Raw genomic sequence first — 24,075 nt, forward strand, 5'->3', positions numbered from 1 at the left:
GGGGTTAAATCTGTAACCGGCTCCGGTTTCGTTATTTTAAGGGTTAAAGCTCTGAAAATTGGCGTACAATACTTTTAATGCTTTAAGACACTGTGGTGAAATTTTGGTAATTTTTGAACAATTCCTTCATATTTTTTCACATATTCAGTAATAAAGTGTGCTCTGTTTAAAATTTAAAGAGACAGTAACGGTTTTGTTTTAAAACGGTTTTTGTGCTTTATTGACAAGTTTAAGCCTGTTTAACATGTCTGTGCCTTCAGATAAGCTATGTTCTATATGTATGAAAGTCAATGTGTCTCCCCCTTCAAAATGGTGTGATAATTGTGCTATAGCGTCCAAACAATGTAAGGACAGTACTGTCACAGATAATGAAGTTGCCCAAGATGATTCATCAGATGAAGGGAGTAGACATGGTTCTACATCATCTCCTTCTGTGTCTATACCAGTTTTGCCCACGCAGGAGGCCCCTAGTACTTCTAGCGCACCAATGCTTATTACCATGCAACAATTGACGGCTGTAATGGATAACTCCATAGCAAATATTTTATCCAAAATGCCTACATATCAGAGAAAGCGCGATTGCTCTGTTTTAAACACTGAAGAGCAGGAGGGCGCTGATGATAATTGCTCTGTCATACCCTCACACCAATCTGAAGGGGCCATGAGGGAGGTTTTGTCAGATGGGGAAATTTCAGATTCAGGAAAAATTTCTCAACAGGCTGAACCGGATGTTGTGACATTTAAATTTAAATTAGAACATCTCCGCGCACTGCTTAAGGAGGTGTTATCTACTCTGGATGATTGTGACAACTTGGTCATTCCAGAAAAATTATGCAAGATGGACAAGTTCCTAGAGGTTCCGGTGCACCCCGACGCTTTTCCTATACCCAAGCGGGTGGCGGACATAGTGAATAAAGAGTGGGAGAAGCCTGGCATACCTTTTGTTCCCCCTCCTATATTTAAGAAATTATTTCCTATGGTCGACCCCAGAAAGGACTTATGGCAGACAGTCCCTAAGGTCGAGGGGGCAGTTTCTACTCTAAACAAGCGCACTACTATTCCTATTGAGGATAATTGTGCTTTCAAAGATCCTATGGATAAAAAATTGGAGGGTTTGCTTAAAAAGATTTTTGTACAGCAAGATTACCTTCTACAACCCATTTCGTGCATTGTTCCTGTCACTACAGCAGCGTGGTTCTGGTTCGAGGAACTAGAAAAGTCGCTTAGTAGAGAGACTCCATATGAGGAGGTTATGGACAGAGTTCACGCACTTAAGTTGGCTAACTCTTTTATTTTAGATGCCGCTTTGCAATTAGCTAGATTAGCGGCGAAAAATTCAGGGTTTGCAATTGTGGCGCGCAGAGCGCTTTGGCTAAAGTCTTGGTCAACGGATGTATCATCCAAGACAAAATTGCTTAACATCCCCTTCAAGGGTAAAACTCTCTTTGGGCCAGAATTGAAAGAGATTATCTCAGACATCACTGGGGGAAAGGGCCACGCCCTCCCACAAGATAGGCCTTTCAAAGCCAAGAATAAGTCTAATTTTCGTTCCTTTCGTAATTTCAGGAACGGACCGGCCTCTAATTCTGCATCCTCTAAGCAAGAGGGTAATGCCTCACAGTCCAAACCAGCCTGGAAACCGATGCAAGGCTGGAACAAGGGTAAGCAGGCCAAGAAGCCTGCTACTGCTAACAAAACAGCATGAAGGAGTAGCCCCCGATCCGGGACCGGATCTAGTGGGGGGCAGACTCTCTCTCTTTGCTCAGGCTTGGGCAAGAGATGTTCAGGATCCCTGGACGCTAGAAATAGTTTCTCAGGGTTATCTTCTGGAATTCAAGGAACTACCCCCAAGGGGAAGGTTCCACATGTCTCACTTATCCTCAAACCAAATAAAGAGACAGGCGTTCTTACATTGTGTAGAAGACCTGTTAAAGATGGGAGTGATACACCCAGTTCCAATGACGGAACAAGGAATGGGAATTTACTCAAATCTGTTCGTAGTTCCCAAAAAAGAGGGAACCTTCAGACCAATTCTGGATTTAAAGATCCTAAACAAATTTCTCAGGGTACCATCGTTCAAAATGGAAACCATTCGAACGATTCTACCCACTATCCAGGAAGGTCAATTTATGACTACCGTGGATCTAAAGTATGCGTACCTACATATTCCTATCCACAAAGAACATCATTAGTTCCTAAGGTTCGCCTTTCTGGACAAACATTACCAGTTTGTGGCCCTCCCATTCGGATTAGCCACTGCTCCAAGGATTTTCACAAAGGTACTCGGGTCCCTTCTAGCGGTTCTAAGACCGAGGGGCATTGCAGTAGTACCATACTTGGACGACATTCTAATACAAGCGTCATCCCTTTCAAAAGCAAAGGCTCATACAGACATCGTTCTGGCCTTTCTCAGATCTCACGGATGGAAGGTGAACATAGAAAAAAGTTCTCTGTCTCCGTCAACAAGAGTTCCCTTCTTGGGAACAATAATAGATTCCTTAGAAATGAGGATTTTTCTGACAGATGTCAGAAAGTCAAAACTTCTAAGCGCTTGTCAAGTTCTTCATTCTGTTCCACGTCCTTCCATAGCTCAGTGCATGGAAGTAGTAGGGTTGATGGTTGCAGCAATGGACATAGTTCCTTTTGCGCGAATTCATCTAAGACCATTACAACTGTGCATGCTGAAACAGTGGAATGGGGACTATACAGACTTGTCTCCAGTGATTCAAGTAGATCAGAAGACCAGAGATTCACTCCGTTGGTGGCTAACCCTGGACCACCTATCCCAGGGAATGAGCTTCCGCAGACCAGAGTGGGTCATCGTCATGACCGACGCCAGTCTAGTGGGCTGGGGCACGGTCTGGGAATCCCTGAAAGCTCAGGGACTATGGTCTCGGGAAGAGTCTCTTCTCCCGATAAACATTCTGGAACTAAGAGCGATATTCAATGCTCTCAGGGCTTGGCCTCAGCTTGCAAAGGCCAGATTCATAAGATTCCAATCAGAGAACATGACGACTGTTGCGTATATCAATCATCAGGGGGGAACAAGGAGTTCCCTGGCGATGAAAGAAGTGACCAAAATAATACAATGGGCGGAGGATCACTCCTGCCACCTATCTGCGATCCACATCCCAGGTGTGGAAAACTGGGAAGCGGATTATCTGAGTCGTCAGACATTCCATCCCGGGGAGTGGGAACTCCACCCGGAGATCTTTGCCCAGTTGACTCAATTATGGGGCGTTCCAGACATGGATCTGATGGCGTCTCGTCAGAACTTCAAGGTTCCTTGCTACGGGTCCAGATCCAGGGATCCCAAGGCGACTCTAGTGGATGCACTAGTAGCGCCTTGGACCTTCAACCTAGCTTATGTGTTTCCACTGTTTCCTCTCATTCCCAGGCTGGTAGCCAGGATCAAACAGGAGAGGGCCTCGGTGATCTTGATAGCTCCTGCGTGGCCACACAGGACTTGGTATGCAGACCTGGTGAATATGTCATCGGTTCCACCATGGAAGCTACCTTTGAGACAGGACCTTCTTATTCAGGGTCCATTCGAACATCCAAATCTGGTCTCCCTCCAGCTGACGGCTTGGAGATTGAACGCTTGATTCTATCAAAGCGTGGGTTTTCAGATTCTGTGATAGATACTCTGGTTCAAGACAGAAAACCGGTAACTAGAAAGATTTACCATAAAATATGGAAAAGATATATCTGCTGGTGTGAATCCAAGGAATTCCCATGGAATAAGATAAAAATTCCTAAGATTCTTTCCTTTCTGCAAGAAGGTTTGGATAAAGGATTATCTGCGAGTTCTCTAAAGGGACAGATTTCTGCTTTATCTGTCTTACTACACAAACGACTGGCAGCTGTGCCAGATGTTCAAGCATTTGTTCAGGCTCTGGTTAGGATCAAGCTTGTTTACAGACCTTTGACTCCTCCCTGGAGTTTAAATCTAGTTCTTTCAGTTCTTCAAGGGGTTCCGTTTGAACCTCTACATTCCATAGATATTAAGTTGTTATCTTGGAAAGTTTTGTTTTTGGTTGCTATTTCTTCTGCTAGAAGAGTTTCAGAGTTATCTGCTCTGCAGTGTTCTCCGCCCTATCTGGTGTTCCATGCAGATAAGGTGGTTTTGCGTACTAAGCCTGGTTTTCTTCCAAAGGTTGTTTCTAACAAAAATATTAACCAGGAGATAGTTGTACCTTCTTTGTGTCCGAATCCAGTTTCAAAGAAGGAACGTTTGTTACACAATTTGGACGTAGTCCGTGCTCTAAAATTCTATTTAGAAGCTACAAAAGATTTCAGACAAACATCTTCTCTGTTTGTCGTCTATTCTGTTAAAAGGAGAGGTCAAAAAGTGACTTCTACCTCTCTTTCCTTTTGGCTTAAAAGCATCATCCGATTGGCTTACGAGACTGCCGGACGGCAGCCTCCTGAAAGAATCACAGCTCACTCCACTAGGGCTGTGGCTTCCACATGGGCCTTCAAGAACGAGGCTTCTGTTGATCAGATATGTAAGGCAGCGACTTGGTCTTCACTGCACACTTTTGCCAAATTTTACAAATTTGATACTTTTGCTTCTTCGGAGGCTATTTTTGGGAGAAAGGTTTTGCAAGCCGTGGTGCCTTCAGTTTAGCTAACCTGATTTGCTCCCTCCCTTCATCCGTGTCCTAAAGCTTTGGTATTGGTTCCCACAAGTAAGGATGATGCCGTGGACTGGACACACCAATGTTGGAGAAAACAGAATTTATGCTTACCTGATAAATTACTTTCTCCAACGGTGTGTCCGGTCCACGGCCCGCCCTGGTTTTTTTAATCAGGTCTGATGAATTTTTTTCTCTAACTACAGTCACCACGGTACCATATGGTTTCTCCTATTTTTTCCTCCTGTCCGTCGGTCGAATGACTGGGGTGGGCGGAGCCTAGGAGGGACTATATGGCCAGCTTTGCTGGGACTCTGCCATTTCCTGTTGGGGAAGAGATATTCCCACAAGTAAGGATGACGCCGTGGACCGGACACACCGTTGGAGAAAGTAATTTATCAGGTAAGCATAAATTCTGTTTTCATGAAGTTCTTGTGCTGATGTTGCTTCCAGAGGCAGTTTGGAACTCTGCAGTGAGTGATGCAACAGATGATAGGAGATTATTGTATACTACACACTTTACCACTCCATGAGTTTGAGTGGTTTACCCCTTTAGGGATGGGTAGTTGCTTCTCCTAGATGCTTTCACTTCATAATAATAGCACTTGCTGTTGACTGGGGCAGATGTAGTAGTGCAGGAATTTTTGAACTGACTTGTTGCAAAAGTGGAATCCTATGACAGTGCCACATTTAAAGTCACTGAGCTCTTCAGCATGACCCATTGTATTGCCAGTGTTTGTTTATCGAGATTTCTCTATTGAGATTTCTATGTGCTTGATTTTATGCACCTGTTAGCATTTGGTATAATGGAGGTCCACACACTTTTGGCTATCTATCTATCTATCTATCTATCTATCTATCTATCTATCTATCTATCTATATATCTATCATCTATCTATTTATACATCATCGATTTATCTATCTATCTATCTATCTATCTAATTTTCTTGAATGTTGCATACTTAGGGGCCAATTTATCAAGCTCTGTATGGAGCTTGATGCCCCGTGTTTCTGGCGAGCCTTAAGGCTTGCCAGAAACACAAGTTATGAAGCAGCGGTCTAAAGACCGCTGCTCCATAACCTGTCTGCCTGCTCTGAGGCGGCAGACAGATATCACCGGTAATCAACTACACCCCCTGCTAGTGGCCGATTGGCCGCGAATCTGCAGGGGGTAGTATTGCACCAGCAGTTCACCAGAACTGCTGGTGCAATGATAAATGCCGAGAATGTATGCTGTCAGCATTTATCGATGTGCAGCGGACATGATCTGCAATATCGGATCATGTCCACTCATATCATTATAAATAGGCCCCTTAATCTCATTTGCTTTTGACAGGTATAAATGAGCTCCTGCATATATCAAGCAATCACTTTGTAGCATGTTGAAGGGTCAGAGTTTTAAATTCCAGGGAATACATTCCAGCCTCTATGGGGGTAGTGGAAAAAAATACAATTGTAATCTTTGAATATCAAGAAAAGAAAAAAAAAAGAAAAACCCTTTTGTCATGTAAACTGTGCATTATTAATCCTTTTATGGCGAATAGAATTTTGATTTTAGTGTTCCTTTAAGCAGTAATCACACATCTTTGCAACTCTGCATAGACGTGCATAAATTGTTGTAATTAATTAGTTCATATACATCAACAGATATTGTATCAAATTGTCTTCCTTATGGTGCAGTGATAATTAATCTAGATATGCATCTTTTTATAATGAATATCTAATTAAATAATTATGTGCTCTGGGCAAGGTGAGGATTCAGCATATAATTCTGCATTCCTATCTGTAATGCTTTCACAAATTTAAGAATTTAAGTGCTTCATACAAAAACCGAACCCTAAATTATACAAATGTGCATATTGCCGTTCAAGAAGTGGAAGCAAAAAAAAAAATATATTTTTATACCTGATTTTCCAGTATCCTCACTGTATTGTGTAAAATATTTTTTTCTTTTCCTTTTCTGGGACATGTTATTAATAGGTCCACATCATGTCCTATCTTCTTGCCTCTGTGGGGTAAAAACACAATGTAAATCTTTATTTTACAATTACAACACACACTTATGATGAAGATAAAAGTATGACTAGAACAACATATTTTTTTTACTTATTTTCCTGAAATATTTTTTTGTGCTGTTAGTAACCATAAAGTAGAATTATTTATTTAATCTAGGACATTTGACTTTTACTTTTACCCAGAATTTACTATTATTTTACTTTACTTTAGCAAAATTGGGATAAAGATTTACATAAATTAACTTATACTTTTTTTTTGTCCTAAATGTAATACTTAACTGTTAGAAAAGTAATCCCATACTCCATGCCAAATATCTTGGCCTCCATTACATATGCAGCGTTGCCCGCAAAATCCTCCGTCGCCAGATTTTACGCGATTTTGGTATTACATATACGGCGTAGCATACAAGTTACGTGCGTATATTTCACCCTTCAGACGTATTTTTTTTAACCATAGACTAACATAGAACAGACGCGCAATTTGGTATCCAATATACAGCGTAAGGACTTACGCGCACAGAATTCAGAGAATCTACTCCATTCTTATCTCGCCACAAATTGCAGGCGCAGTAACCCTTGCACTGACTAAAAAAGCAACGTAACTCCCTGACGGGGACCCCACGGCTCCTCCTGTCCTCTCCAATACTCCTCTCACTGCCATCCTCACACTAAATCACACTACACACACTCACACTCACTCCCAGTTCAATCACACACAATCACAACCAAACTCTCAGCCTATCACACTGTAAAATTGAAATAAAATGTGTGAGGTGTTAGAAAAAAAAGTGTGGTTTATTTTGTGTATGTATGTATGCAGAATGTGTGCAATATGTAAAAATATGTGTAAGTGTACAAGCTTAATCAAACAACAATACAACCTAACTAACTCCTCTGTTTGCGCCCCTCTCTCTACTCTGACTAATCCTCCACTCCAGTGTAGTGTGCTGTAGCTCAAAGAACAATCGCATTTATATTTGAAATTGCGGTTCATTTTTACGAGTGTTAGCCTAATTTGCATAAAACTACTCTTTATTGACACTTTCCATGGAGAAAATACTGGCGTAAGTTACTTGCGACGACTAAAATGTGTATTTGCGCACATTTCAGAAGATCGCCAGTTTGTCTTACTTACACCAGTTTAGCATCTAACGGCGCAGTATATGTAATACCCCGATGTGCGAGGTGATATTACGGGGGGCGTGGGTTCCCACGCTTGCGCCGAAACCTGCGCCGTATATTTGATCGCGCCCCTTCTTGTTAAAGTGATTGTCAAGTTTAAGTTTTTGCTGGCTATTATATAAAATTACTATAATAAACAGGAACACTTTAATTTATAAAAAAAAATGTAAGACACTGCATATCTAAAATATTTACCATTCAGAGATGGTAAACATTGCGCCATTCCTCCGACTCACATCTAATACTTTCTTTAACTGACCGATGATGAATCCAGCTTCATCCAATTGTTGCGTGTCCCACTTGGCATCCTGCTCATGGGGCCAGCAACAATTAAATGAAGCCGGATTTGTCATCGCTCAGCTAAATAAAGTAGGAGATGCGGGCAGAGGAATGGTGCAATGTTTACCATCTCTAAATGGTAAATATTTTAGAAATGCAGCGTCTTGAAAAAAAAAATTAATTAAAGGGCCCCTGTTTTTATAGTAATTTTATATAGTAGCCAGCAAATACTTACAAACTTGACAATCACTTTAATGTGCTTTATGATTTCATTAAAAGCATGTTACCAATAATTACTAATAATTAATAATTACAGTACCATTAACAAAACCTGAATTGATAAAGAAATAATTCACAAGCAGGCAATACAAAGTGCTTTCTGAAAGCAGAACCGACATTGGTGTTATAACATATGGGAAGGCAACATTTTTTTTGCATAGAAAAGTAATTAATTAAATGTGCATGGGTGCATTTCAATTTGAATTATAAGAATTTTTGCAATATGCTTTCATTAGCAGAAATGCTTCTAGTAAAAGTTACTGTTTTTCGACGGCATACGCACATATCCTGTGAGGACCTGTGCGCCATTATTGAAACACGATGCTTGTTTAGAGAGGTGGCTGTGGTGTTTATTGCTTCTGAATACATAATTTTGGTCATACAATTTACTGCTGACCCTCTGAGCAGGCATGGGGGCCAATTTACTAATGTTTGGGTGGACATCGATAGATGCTGACAGCATACAATGACTTCTGTTAATATCACTCTCACATTTACAGGCTTTTACTATATAATTAAATACAGAACACATACATCAGTATCTGTAGTTTTTCCCCCCCACAACTAAGCCACCTCCACGAGGGAATGTATAAAATAGGACTTTTGATTTGATGGGAAAAATTAAATAATGTAAGAATTATAAGCTATGTTTTTAAATTATATTATGCCCTGCATTATAGTGAGAAAATTGGACTAATGTCCATATAACCATCAAATACATTTTACTATTTCCAATGTTAATGAAAGGGACAACGTTTAAATAATCATTTAAGGCAGGGGTGATACTATAGGCTTCATAATCAAAACTGAGCTTGCACCTCAAGGTAGTCCCGCCTGATACTGAAATCAGTATTTGCTTTGCTACAGGGGGAACCAGGTGGAGCCCTGGCATGATCTGTATTGTACAAAACCAAAAGCAAAGTGAGGGAACCAGTCACACAAACAACAAAGTATATTAAAAAGAGTCCTGCTAATCACACACTGCAAATAAATAGTTACGGTGTACCCAGAGTAATGTTGCTTAAGTATCAGTGATTATACACACAGTGTGGACATGTTATGTGATACGATACAGTCTCACCTCTATTTACTTCAACTCAGAGAGCTCAAGGGCTCAGCAGGAATCCTACAGGGAGAGCCGTTAGGTTAATTCACTTCCTCTGCACTCTGTAACTTCGCTTCTCATCCGACGCAGTCATCTACTACCCGGGACTTTTCCAGAGGCGCTGTGCTTCCACACCCACCAGGGCGCGTATCCAAATTACAGCAGACGATCCAACAACCGGATAGTTAGGATAGCACCTACAACCGCCGTCACTCAAATCCTTCACTTGGACTCATCCAATCCTCGGACTGCCTTTCGCCGTGCCTCTTTCACAGACCGGCACCATGGCTCCGTAGGACCTTTTGAATACAGCATTCAAGTAGTGCTAGGTACTCCGGGGATAGTTGCAGGAAACAAGGCAGGGACACTAGCGCTCTTTAAGGCATATAAAGTCCACCACACAGAAGAAATAAGAGTGCTAGTTTAAATTAAAACATAACCTTTATTGGTTATTAAAATTGGACATACAGTCAATTCAGAGCAGTTAGAGGTATCCCATCTCTATCTGCTCTGAATTGACTGTATGTCCAATTTTAATAACCAATAAAGGTTATGTTTTAATTTAAACTAGCGCTCTTATTTCTTCTGTGTGATGATCTGTATTGTGCCTGGCTCCTCTTAGTATCCACGATGACCATCACGTTGTTGCCATATGGAAAAACCTGAAGCCATATTTGTATAGGAAGGCAGCTGCATATCTACTGCTGCGGACGTACCAATGGGAAGGATGACAGTCACAAAAATGAGCTCCTCTTTCACTTGGCTAAACTTCTGCTCATTTCAAACAGCCAGAAAGAGCACTGGTGACATCAAAGGCCCTGTCACAGCCTTTGTCCTGAGGCCCAGTGAGGTTTAGTTCCACCCATGATTTTAGGAATATAAAGTGCATAAAAAAAAGTTATTGCACGGTGCCTGCATAGAACTGCATTTAAAGGGACAGTCAAGTCCATAAAAAAATTTCATGATTTAAATAGGGAGTGTAATTTTAAACAACTTTCCAATTTACTTTTATCACCAATTTTGCTTTGTTCTCTTCATATTGTTAGTTGAAAGCTAAACCTAGGAGGTTCATATGCTAATTTCTTAGATCTTGAAGACTGCCTCTAATCTGAATGCATTTTGACCACTAGAGGGCATTAGTTTGTGTTTCATATAGATAACATTGAGCTCATGCACGTGAAGTTGCCCTGGAGTGAGCACTGATTGTCTAAAATGCAAGTCTGTCAAAAGAACTGAAATAAGGGGTCAGTCTGCAGAGGTTTAGATACAAGGTAATCACAGAGGTAAAAAGTCTATTTCTATAAGTGTTGGTTATGCTAAACTGGGGAATAGGTAATAAAGGGATTATCTTTCTTTTTAAAAAAAAAAAAAAAGTCTGGTGTTGACTGTCCCATGCAAAGTGTGAAAACACATAATTAAAGTTCCAGAGAAGCAATGCGCTATTGGTAGCTAGCTTAACACATCTGTTGAGCCAATAACAAGAGACAAATGTTTGTAGCCACCAATCACCAGCTAGTCCCCAGTAGTAGTGTATGCACGTTCCAACAAAGAATACCAACGGCTAGATTACAAGTTTTGCGGTATGAGGGGTGCGGTATTAACTTGCATGTTATTGTCATCGCTCACTTACCTACAGCGCTGGTATTACAGGTTTATAAAAATCAGCCAATTGGATTGAGCTTGCATTCTATTGGCTGTTCCAATCATCAAATAGAATGCAAGCTCAATCCTATTGGCCGATTGCATCAGCCAATAGGATTTTTTCACCTTTAATTCAGATTGGCTGATAGAATTCTATCAGCCAATCGGAATTCAAGGGACGCCATCTTGGATGACGTCACTTAAAGGAACCTTCATTCGAGAAGAAGACTTCGGTTGAAGAGGATGCTCCGCACCGTATGTCTTGAAGATGAACCCGCTCCGTGCCGGATGGATGAAGATAGAAGATGCCATCTGGAGGAAGACTTCTGCCCGTCTGGAGGACCACTTCTGCCAGCTTGGATGAAGACTTCTCCCGGGTTCATTGAGGACTTCTTGCCGCTTCACTGAGGACTTCTCCCGACTTCGTTGAGGATGGATGTCCGGTCTTCAAAACTGTAAGTGGATCTTTGTGGGTTAGTGTTAGGTTTTTTTAAGGGTTTATTGGGTGAGTTTTAGTTTTAGATTAGGGTTTGGGCAATTGAAAAAGAGCAAAATGCACTTTTAAGTGCAATGCCCATCCAAGTGCCCTTTTCAGGGCAATGGGGAGCTTAGGTTTTTTTAGTTAGGATTTTATTTGGGGGTTGATTGTGTGGGTGGGGGTTTTTACTTTTGGGGGGTGTTTGTATTTTTTTTTACAGGTAAAAGAGCTGATTTCTTTGGGGCAATGTCCCGCAAAGGCCCTTTTAAGGGCTATTGGTAGTTTAGTTTAGGCTAGGGTTTTTTTTTTTATTTTGGGGGGGGGCTTTTTTTATTTTGATAGGGCTATTAGATTAGGTGTAATTAGTTGAAATATCTGATAATTTCTTTTTTATTTTGTGTAATTTAATGTTTGTTTTTTGTAATGTAGGTAATTGTATTTAATTTAGGTAATTGATTTAATTGTTGTGTAATGTTAGGTGTTAGTGTAACTCAGGTTAGGTTTTATTTTACAGGTAAATTTGTATTTATTTTAGCTAGGTAGTTAGTAAATAGTTAATAACTATTTACTAACTATTCTACCTAGTTAAAATAGATACAAAGTTGCCTGTGAAATAAAAATAAACCCTAAGCTAGATACAATGTAACTATTAGTTAAATTGAAGCTAGATTAGGGTTTATTTTACAGGTAAGTATTTAGTTTTAAATAGGAATAATTTAGGTAATGATAGCAATTTTTATTTAGATTTATTTTAATTATATTTAAGTTAGAGGATGTTAGGGTTAGACTTAGGTTTAGGGGTTAATAAATTTAGTATAGTGGCGGCGACGTTGGGGCGGCAGATTGGGGGTTAATAAATGTAGATAAAGAAGTAAATAAAAAGTATGGTTTAATACAATGAGATACAATCCTAATGTAAATGTTGTTAGACAACTTGATACAATTCTATTAAAATGTGGTTACACATTGATAAAAACAGCATTGATTCATGGATCCATGTGACAAGTAAAGTGAAAGCATAAAAACATATTCCTGAAAGAGGTCAGTGAGGACCGAAACGCGTTGACTGGTGACTGGTAAGGAGCATTTTAATTGTGTTCACGTTACAGAAACCCTCTGCACTGTATATTTTTGTTCTTTCCCTGACAGGTAAGGGACACTAACCTTGGATTATACATTGGGACCTATTTACTTGGCATACTCCCTCAAAGAAAATTATTGCATGACTTTTTTGGATATGGGATTTATGTTTAGGATAGACTGCTAACGAGGCATTCCATTTTTTACCGGAGTTTGGACTCATTCCAAATTGCATCACCATCTGTTATTTTTAAATCCCAAACGGACACTATTCAGTAGTTCTGAGTTGTCAGCCCAGCAGTCTCTGGTACCGGAGATCCTCTCTACAGTTGTTTATGTAATTTGTTGCAAATTTATTGTGTTTTAACCGATTCTAACGTCTTTATTAGTGTGATCACTAATTTCACATTATTGTTATTTGTTTATAAATTCCGTTGTGATTTGAGTTTTAGTTTCACCTCTACATCTCTAATTTGAGTATACTCACTTTTTTAACAACCACCATTTTTGTCACGCCACACGATCACATTTTTCCTTCTAAGTAATCGTCAAAGGTACCTCTGTCACGCTCCATACCTATCTAGGAGTTTTTTTCAGCATTATTAAGATTAAGTTTCTAAAAATTTAAACACATAAATAAAACCTATGGTGTGAGCCGGGACTATTCTTTTCCCTTTACAAACATCCGTTGTTGTAGCATTTGCCTCATCAAACATCACTCATTATTTACCATGTATCACACAATTTTACACTATTGCTATTGTATGTAATTCTATCCGGTTATCCTATCCGGTTTTTCCACTAGTCCGCTACTCTATTGGAGTCATTACTAAGTGCCTCCCATTTTAGCCATTTAAGCTCCATACCATCCGCAAGCACTTGTTCTTTAAATTTTTGAAACCTGATGCTTTTACTTTACTTGTAACATGGATCCATGAATCAATGCTGTTTTTATCAGAGTTTAACCACATTTTAATAGAATTGTATCAAGTTGTCTAACAACATTTACATTAGGATTGTATCTCATTGTATTAAACCATACTTTTTATTTACTTCTTTATCAACTTATTGTTATCGTTGGTATTTGTTGTGCTGATCCTTGACCCAGCCTACTTTGTTTGGCTCTCTGATATATTTCCACTATACATTGTTAACCCTTTATTAGCAACTAGGTGCCAATCTATCAGAGCTAGAGGTCTGTTTAGCTGGTGCTCTGTAATTCCCCTCTGTTAATAAATGTAGGTAGGTTTCGGCGATGTTAGGGGTGGGAGATTAGGGGTTAATAATATTCAACTAGTGTTTGCGATGCGGGAATTCGGCGGTTTAAGGGTTAATATGTTTATTATAGTGGTGGCGATGTCGGGAGCAGCAGATTAGGGGTCAATAATTTTATTTTAGTGTTTGCGATGCGGGACGGCCTTGGTTTAGGCTTTAATAGGTAGTTTATGGGTGTTAGTGTACTTTTTAACACTTTAGTTATGAGTTTTATGCTACAGCTTTGTAGCGTAAAACTCATAACTACTGACTTTAGATTGCATTACGAATCTTGCGGGATAGGCTGTATTGCTCACTTTTTGGCCTCACAGAAAAAGCTTGTAATATCGGCGCTATGGAAGTCCCATTGAAAAAAAAACGCAAATTAACTTACGTCAAAAAAGTGTGTGGTGCCCCTAAACCTGCAAGACTCGTAAAATCAGCGGTAGTGAAAAAGCAGCGTTATGAGCCTTAACGCTGCTTTTTCACTCATACCGCAAAACTCGTAATCTAGCCGCAAGAGAGTAAATCTGATAATAGAAGGGAATTAAAAAAATTTCAACAACAAAAAATGCTCATAATTTTGAATTTCCCATCCCTTTAAGGTGAATTTTGACATTAAAGTAGTGCACAATATTTTTCCCAAAGAATTATTGTTTTCAGGCATATGTGTGTTTATGTATCAAGTATATCTGTAATTTAAAAGCTGTCAAAACAGGAGACTATTTAAGCACATTCCAAATGATAGAGATTAGGTAAAGATTATTAGGAATGATTGCTTTTTACAGATTTGCTCCCACACAGTTTTGATTTTTTTGAATCTATGTCATGTATCTCAGCAAGAACAATAATTGACCATGACTCGGAAGGCAAAACAGAAGTATTATAGAAACTTGTAGCTCAGATAATAAATGCAAATATTTGTAAACACAAGCTATCTACATAGCACAAAAATCACACTGAACAATTAAAGGAATTCTGTAAATGTCACAATAATTGTGTTAGTTGATTAGCTTTTCCTTTTCATCAAACGTTGACTGTCAATTACAAAATATTTGTATTTATTTAGTTGTTATTTATGAGATCTGATGCATTTATTTTGTAGCAATAGCTCTATTGTTCTAAATATTTGGTTCATAAAATAGTGCTGAAAGAATGCCTTTCACAACCCAACAATTGAGGTGCTTTATTGTAAACTATTATTACAACAGGTTATGAAGACAGAATACCTCCCTGACTAAGATGTCTCAACAGAAGATGTTACACAGGAAAAAAATGGCCATGCTTCCACAATTATCAAAATGATGGATCTTTCTTTGGAGGCACATGAGTCCACAGTGGAAATTTGTGACTATAGTCATGTAAGAATAGGCAGATGCTGAATAAACCATGTGAATGGTTCTTGGGACCTTGGTTCATGCTCATGCGGTGCAAGAAGCCAGAAAATGTCTCATATTATCTCAAATACCAGTCTGGCAAATTTCCTCCTGACAAGGTCTATCATGATTACAAACCATTTTATCCTGATGTTCTAACTGAAGAACATTAATAATACAGTTCATAGGAAGGTATAACCGTCTTCCTGTAGAATTTTTGTATTAACACAGGCAGATGAGACTAAGCATGTTAAATCTGACTGTGTTCTGAGGGGTTAGAACTGTCACAGAAGAGATATTGACAGCAACTATATAAATTATTTATCTATACCTATATATCTATTTAGGTATATAGGTAAATAATTTTACATTGACAAAATATATATATATATATATATATATATATATATATATATATATATATATATATATATTAAATTAAAAAGAATATATTTTCCTATGTTAAGAACATTGGAATGTAAAATAATGCTCTTCAGGTAGCGTGCTTTAGGTCTAATGGGGTGTCGGTTTGGCGCACATGAAGAATTAGTTATCTTAAGGCAAGTTATGTAAATATAAAATATTGAAAAATAATTAATAATAATTATAGTTACTGTAAAATATACATACATATTCTATGGCTTTTTAGAATATTTTAGTACATAATTATTTACATTAAATGTGCATCAATGTACATTTACATTACATTAATATATTTTACAGTAACAATAATTATGAATAATTATCATTATTTTTTTATTTAACCCCTTGATTGCTAACGACGGCTCTGACCCGTCACAAATTTTCTCAGTCAGGTGCTAACGATGGCTCAGAGCCGTCGCTAGCACTCTACCTCCTTGAGGGCAATCTGGGGGCTCCCACCTACTCTCACACCAGAGGTCTAGCCTGAATAGTGAGAGGCATTGCCGGGGCATTATGTTTCATGCGGTGACATCATGCGCAATGACATGATGACCTCACTGCGCAACTTTATTTAAAATTAACAATTGACAATATAAGGAGATGGGGGCATGCTGCTTAGAAGCCTGTATCTCAGACCCCCAAGACCCACCTTTGGAAAGGTAATCGCCTAACCTTTCCAACTGTATATGTCTTGGGGATCTAAAAAAAAACTAAAAAAGGGGGGAACTTCCGGGCGGCGGCCATGACAGGTCGCAAGAGTGTTAGTCTCTTCAACATACAGCTATAATCTCCTTAAAATTCTCATCCTAACACTACATTGTGTAACTTGCCTAACCAAAGATTAACTGCTGAAGCAAGCTCTTTCACAAAATGCCATTATCTTTTGGTCTCGCTTCAATTTTCAGCACGCCGGAGTGATACAAAGGTTGCGGCCTACCATCTAATACCCCCCGGTGGGACACCTCGGTGCTCCTATCGTTAAGAAACAGTGATTCCCCGCAAGGCACTGTTTGATTAAACTCTGAGTTGACAACGTACCTCTTTATCGCAGTTATACATTATACTACCTGCCATCTATTACATTATTCAGAAGATTAGGGGTCTCTATTACATGTAATCATAACATGGAGTTCTGTGACAGGGCTTTGGTCGACGCTATGACCCTCCTGATTAACCAACATTTCCAGCGCCTCATGATCACCTTCACCACAACATGGAGTGCCATAGGAGTATATGTACCCCGGGATGGGGAGTCACAGGACCGGACTGAGAGTCGGATGTCACTCACTACAGAGGACAGGACAAAATCAGTACGCCTAAATGACTCAAGTATGCCTGAACTTGCCGATAGCATGTTATGCGCAGAGAAGAAGCAAGAATGCTTAAACTTAGCAGTGGCCCAGGCAGAAGGTAATGTGATTACTAATGGGACTTACTCTAATCTAGCCCTTTCTGAGCCTGTTGCGGATTGGAACAAAGCCTGTGAGGGAAACCGGAACGTATTTAACAGCCAACGATCTGTTAGCCTCTATATGTTACAGAAGTCATTGCCGATTGCTGGACTTGAGGTAACTGACCAGCCCATTTTGGGGCCATCGGAGCTTGTCGGACAAGCCGACACATTACTGTTTCACAGACTCTGAATCGGGATATATAGGAGCGCCAATGGCTTAGATATACCACAGGAAATAAAAAGTCAAAATAGTCTCCAATAGTTTCTATTTTCCAAAGTCAACCAAATATTTAATATATAAAAACAATATAATTCTGATCTCCAGAATTCATAAAAACACATATAACAATGCTTAAAATAAAATACAATGAATGATTTAAAACAACAGATAACAGATTAAATCTAATCCGGTTAATTAAACTGGATGACCAATATCTAATGTCCCAGTTTTCGTGAGTAAGTCCTCTTAAAAACCCTCTAGTAGGTACATAGATGTGTATGAAAAACAAATCTGTATTTGTTTATCAAATACGTGTGCAAATAAACCTAGTGTTCAATAAATAATGTAATAATGGCTCAAATATTCTTATCAGAGTGATAAGATCACTAATGTAGTGATACGAGACCCACTAGCAGGTCGACAGTGCATACAAATAGTGCAACATTTAAATCATATGATGAACACCGTGAAAAATCAAAAATAAGATACAATGTGTTGGGTTCCTCAAACTATCAAATAAACCATATTATGGATTTATAGAATATAACACACAATAAAATGCAAATAAGTAGTGGATGTGGTCATAAAAATCAAAAAATAAGATAGAGTAATGTGAAAAAATGCAAAAAATACAAAAAATACATATATAACAAAATGGGATCCTACTAATGGGATTTTAAACTAAACTGGTACCAGCTATTACCTCAATTCTCCTGATTGAATCTGGGTGATGGACTCAATGGTCCGATAATGCGTCTAACTTTATTGTCTTAAAAACAATAAACAAATACCACAAGCTATATAAATATGACAAGCTATATAAATATGAACGACATAAAAAACAGAGAGTGTGTATAGTTTGGCCAAAACTAGTCCACAAACTCCTAAAGGTGTGTTTCCACAACTTTAAATAACTTTAGATAATGATATGACAATAATAGTGTCCTTTAAGAGTCTTTTGGTAAAAGTGAATCCTTAAAAGTCTGGTGAAAGTCTGGTGAAAGAAATCCTCAATGTGTAGTGGAGTCCAAAGTCCTATTCCTATGTTAAGACAAATGCCTGAAAGAAATGGAAAAAAGCGCACTAAACAAACAGCGCTAACGGGTATGGACTATTGAAAATAGTCTTACCATTCAAATCCTGGTCCTGGATATAATGAGCCTCTCAAACTTTGGTGTAAAGTTTCGTCTACGCGTTTCGGCCCTCGTACCGGGCCTTTTTCAAGACATATGGAGGCTGCATTAATACTGACCTTATATACTCTTCTATGTGGGCGTTTGTTTGAAAAAATTGCGCCAAATTGGGCGGATGTTGTCAGATTGAATCCCGCCGAAAACACGCACTTCCAATAGTGGACCGGAAGTTGAAGCTTGTAATACTTCCGGTTTTTTGTGCTTCCGGTTTCCCGGAGCCATTTTGGAAATGGGCAAGATCGGGATTGGGCTTTCAACACTTTGGAAAACTAATTTTTCATGATAATTGAACATACTCAGCTATCAGACGACCTACTATAAAATCTAAGTGTTGAATGTATATTTGACTATTTTAACTGACGTCTGTTAGTAATTACAAATAGACGTAATTTCTAAATTTTGTTCATCTAGTTGAGGCTAATATATCCAGGACCTAACATAAGGATTAATTATACAATTTATACAAATCTGTATCGATTTAACAAATGAGTCACTATCACAATGTATATTTTTAGGGGTTAACATTCATATTATAGACACTACTTATTTATACTCTAAAATATTGATTTTCTTAGATACATAGTGGAAAATCATCTGCTAACCTTACATATACATAAAGTGATATTTTGAACTCGTGTTCTCACACGTAATCTAATATTCACTAATGGAATCGTAATATTAGATATTTATATAAAAAAATTATAAAATTATAAAATCACATTGACTTGTCTAGGAATGGCGTTTCTTAAAACGCTTTAAAATTATTGTGACAATAAATTCTATCGTCATGTTTGTGGTACGGCCATGGGGACCAGGTTCGCGCCCAGCTATGCCAATCTGTACATGGGCAGATGGGAATCCATCTTCTGGGAATCATGCCCAGCGGGTGCGGACCTGGTCTTATACAAAAGATATATAGATGACCTTCTAATTATTTGGAAGGGGAGTGAGGATGATTTGAGACACACATTGGACGTAATGAACTTGAACCAGTCCAATCTTAGATTTACCAGCTCCATCAGTAAAGATCACATTGTCTATCTAGATCTAGACATTAGAGTCATCAATGGGAAGATTGAAACATCCACACACTTTAAGGAAGTAGACTCCAACAATTATGTCCACCACACAAGTTGCCACCATAAGAAATGGATATCGAACATCCCAAAAGGGCAACTATTAAGAATTAGGAAGAATTGTTCAAGTGAAGAAATGTGGGGTAAACAATCGAAAATACTGAAAACTAGATTCTTGGAAAGGGGATACAGCGAATCCCTCATAGACAAGACCATCACAGAAGTAAGTAACACAAAAAGAGACTCCCTTCTAACTTATAAAATGAAAACAGATAAAGGAAAACCTGAAGGTCTCAAAATCCCTTTCATCACCCAATATGGAGAAAGGAAAAAAACAATCGAGGATATAATCAAGAGACATTGGCACTTACTCAAAAATGATGACATTCTGGGCGAACATCTAACAGAGCGACCCAATTTCATCTATAGGAAGGCCAATAATTTAAAATCAATTCTGGCTCCAAGCATACCCAAACAGAAGAAAGAAAAGAACCCTTCAGACATCTTGGGTAAAAAACTATTTGGTTTTTATCCATGTTACTTCTGTAAAGCATGTAAACATGGAAAGAAAACGAATATAATAAAATCCAAAGTTTCCAATGAAATATTCCATATCAAACAAACAATAAGATGTACTGATCAGAACATAGTCTACTTGGTCGAATGTGGGTGTGGCCTGCAGTATGTAGGCCAGACCTCTAGGAAACTAAAAGACCGAATTCGAGAACATTTGTTGCAGATCAAATGGAAGAAGTTTGATTTACCAATCTACAAACACTTTAAAGAAGTACATGGTGGAAGCGACAAAAGCTTCAAATATATGGGTATATGCAAAATAAACAAGGATTGGAGAGGAGGAGACATGGAATTGAAATTACTAAAAACAGAATCCAAATGGATTTTTAATTTAGACTGTATTCATCCAAAAGGTCTCAATGCCAATTTTGAGATTGTCCATCTGTTTTAAAAAAGTTCCAGTTTTTGATTTTTATCCCTAAAGTGTCCAATATCAACTTCATTATGGTCTATCTATTTAAGTCATATGTAGTGAACAATCCCTCAGAACCATATTTTTAATTATCTGGTCTAGTCGAGCTGACCCAAAATTTGATCGTTTAAAGCCCTTTGAGAAACATCATTTAGATAAGTTAATGTGATTTTAAGATTTTAAGATTTTATATATATTTATTAATCTGGTTTGGTCGAGCTGACCCAATAATTTTAAAGCGTTTTAAGAAACGCCATTCCTAGACAAGTCAATGTGATTTTATAATTTTATAATTTTTTTATATAAATTTTTATATAAATATCTAATATTACGATTCCATTAGTGAATATTAGATTACGTGTGAGAACACGAGTTCAAAATATCACTTTATGTATATGTAAGGTTAGCAGATGATTTTCCACTATGTATCTAAGAAAATCAATATTTTAGAGTATAAATAAGTAGTGTCTATAATGTGAATGTTAACCCCTAAAAATATACATTGTGATAGTGACTCATTTATTAAATCGATACAGATTTGTATAAATTGTATAATTAATCCTTATGTTAGGTCCTGGATATATTAGCCTCAACTAGATGAACAAAATTTAGAAATTACGTCTATTTGGCGCAATTTTTTCAAATAAACGCCCACATAGAAGAGTATATAAGGTCAGTATTAATGCAGCCTCCATATGTCTTGAAAAAGGCCCGGTACGAGGGCCGAAACGCATAGACGAAACTTTACACCAAAGTTTGAGAGGCTCATTATATCCAGGACCAGGATTTGAATGGTAAGACTATTTTCAATAGTCCATACCCGTTAGCGCTGTTTGTTTAGTGCGCTTTTTTCCATTTCTTTCAGGCATTTGTCTTAACATAGGAATAGGACTTTGGACTCCACTACACATTGAGGATTTCTTTCACCAGACTTTCACCAGACTTTTAAGGATTCACTTTTACCAAAAGACTCTTAAAGGACACTATTATTGTCATATCATTATCTAAAGTTATTTAAAGTTGTGGAAACACACCTTTAGGAGTTTGTGGACTAGTTTTGGCCAAACTATACACACTCTCTGTTTTTTATGTCGTTCATATTTATATAGCTTGTCATATTTATATAGCTTGTGGTATTTGTTTATTGTTTTTAAGACAATAAAGTTAGACGCATTATCGGACCATTGAGTCCATCACCCAGATTCAATCAGGAGAATTGAGGTAATAGCTGGTACCAGTTTAGTTTAAAATCCCATTAGTAGGATCCCATTTTGTTATATATGTATTTTTTGTATTTTTTGCATTTTTTCACATTACTCTATCTTATTTTTTGATTTTTATGACCACATCCACTACTTATTTGCATTTTATTGTGTGTTATATTCTATAAATCCATAATATGGTTTATTTGATAGTTTGAGGAACCCAACACATTGTATCTTATTTTTGATTTTTCATCATATGATTTAAATGTTGCACTATTTGTATGCACTGTCGACCTGCTAGTGGGTCTTGTATCACTACATTAGTGATCTTATCACTCTGATAAGAATATTTGAGCCATTACTACATTATTTATTGAACACTAGGTTTATTTGCACACGTATTTGATAAACAAATACAGATTTGTTTTTCATACACACACTATGTACCTACTAGAGGGTTTTTAAGAGGACTTACTCACGAAAACTGGGACATTAGATATTGGTCATCCAGTTTAATTAACCGGATTAGATTTAATCTGTTATCTGTTGTTTTAAATCATTCATTGTATTGTATTTTAAGCATTGTTATATGTGTTTTTATGAATTCTGGAGATCAGAATTATATTGTTTTTATATATTAAATATTTGGTTGACTTTGGAAAATAGAAACTATTGGAGACTATTTTGACTTTTTATTTCCTGTGGTATATCTAAGCCATTGGCGCTCCTATATATCCCGATTCATTGTTCCGTTTTTAGACCTATTAGGGGGTCTTCTTTATAGTGAGCAGATATCAGTCCTGGGCGCTGGTTACTTTTTCTTTGCATGTTTCACAGACTCTGCCTCCGGGCTTTGACTCCTCGCTTTGGGACTTATAAGCTGAAAAAAGGAATGGGTTAAATGCAACTTTAGCTAAGTTTGTTTTCCAGCTTAATATGTCTGACCTGGTTAATAACCCCAAATATTCCTCCTCCTTAAGTATAACATTGTTCGCTTGTTGAAGTCTCAGCACCAATTTTTGTTTTAGACTTGTTACTTGTTACTGTTACCTAGATTTACTTTCCAGTCACGCTGTTAGTAATTCTGAGTTCAATTCAGATCCCTTCAGCCATATTCTTACTTGAGGCTTTTCAGTTTGACATGGAGATGTAATTTGTCTACACCGACCTCCTTAATTATGTATATAACTCGGGGTGCTGTCCGGCCGGCGGCCAAGGCGGGGCAGGGTGATCTGATCATAATAGCTTCTTTATGGAGGCGGCAGCAAATTATTAAATGTATGTCCTCAGTAGGATTCGTACTATATCCTTATATACGGCTGTATGGTTATATAAGCAGCATACTTGAGACCAGTAACACAGCAATAACAGTTGCACTCCACTTTAGTCTCAGTTAGCAGCACTACAGTAGCCTCTCAATAAGCTCTCTAGACTTCCAGTTAAGTTTAGCCTAATGGCACTTATTGTTTTAATTTATGCACTCTATACTTGCACTTTGAGTTATATTTACCTACATTTCACAGCATGCCCAGTTACAATTCATATTGTTCACAAGTTGCGCCCTGTGATTGCATATATGGTTAACTTTGGATCTCCCTATTATCTGTGATGAAGACATTTCACTGATGGTTCTATAGAACTTGCAGGATCATCTTTATGGATGTACTATCAGTTTATAAAGTATATAACATGATCCCTTATAATAATCCTCCCCTAATATTTATTTCTAATTATTATAAATGGCACCATTTATTATAATATTAACTTTAGTTTATTAAACTCAGAAAATGAGGTTCTTGTCTGGAGACCCAAAAGTGGCCTCTATTGCTAGCAATAGCCTCCTATACAGTATTATGAGATTATATTTGAGGTCCAAGAGTGGCCTCCTGCGTCAGTTAGGAGGCTCTTAGAATATTAGGCATTATACCTGTATACTATGTTTTCAAATCCCTCCTCAGAAATATATTGCTTATTTACAGATTTGTACTGTATGAAACTTGTACATCATCGCCTTTATGTTTTGTTTCTCATTTCATGTATGCCTTGCTTTGAAACTCAAAAAAAAAATAAAAAAAAAATATATATATATTTAGTAGAATTTAAGAAAAAAAACAGCTCAAAACCAGCTTAGCACCCAGGTGGGAAATGGCTTAGCAGCCAAAGGGTTAATATTTACACAACTCGCTTTAAG

General features: G+C 37.9%; 1 protein-coding gene across 1 annotated transcript in view; it reads right to left on the reverse strand.

Annotated features, from left to right (window-relative positions):
* Positions 1-24,075, reverse strand: part of DNTT (DNA nucleotidylexotransferase) — a 1,045,168-nt gene that overhangs the window by 398,760 nt on the left and 622,333 nt on the right. The window contains exon 8 of the mRNA XM_053692399.1: positions 6,543-6,645. Coding sequence (XP_053548374.1) covers positions 6,543-6,645 — 103 coding nt within the window. The remainder of the gene's footprint in view (positions 1-6,542; positions 6,646-24,075) is intronic.

The sequence above is a fragment of the Bombina bombina genome, chromosome 9 (genome assembly GCF_027579735.1).
Source record: "Bombina bombina isolate aBomBom1 chromosome 9, aBomBom1.pri, whole genome shotgun sequence".
In the NCBI taxonomy this organism is placed as follows: Eukaryota; Metazoa; Chordata; class Amphibia; order Anura; family Bombinatoridae; genus Bombina; species Bombina bombina.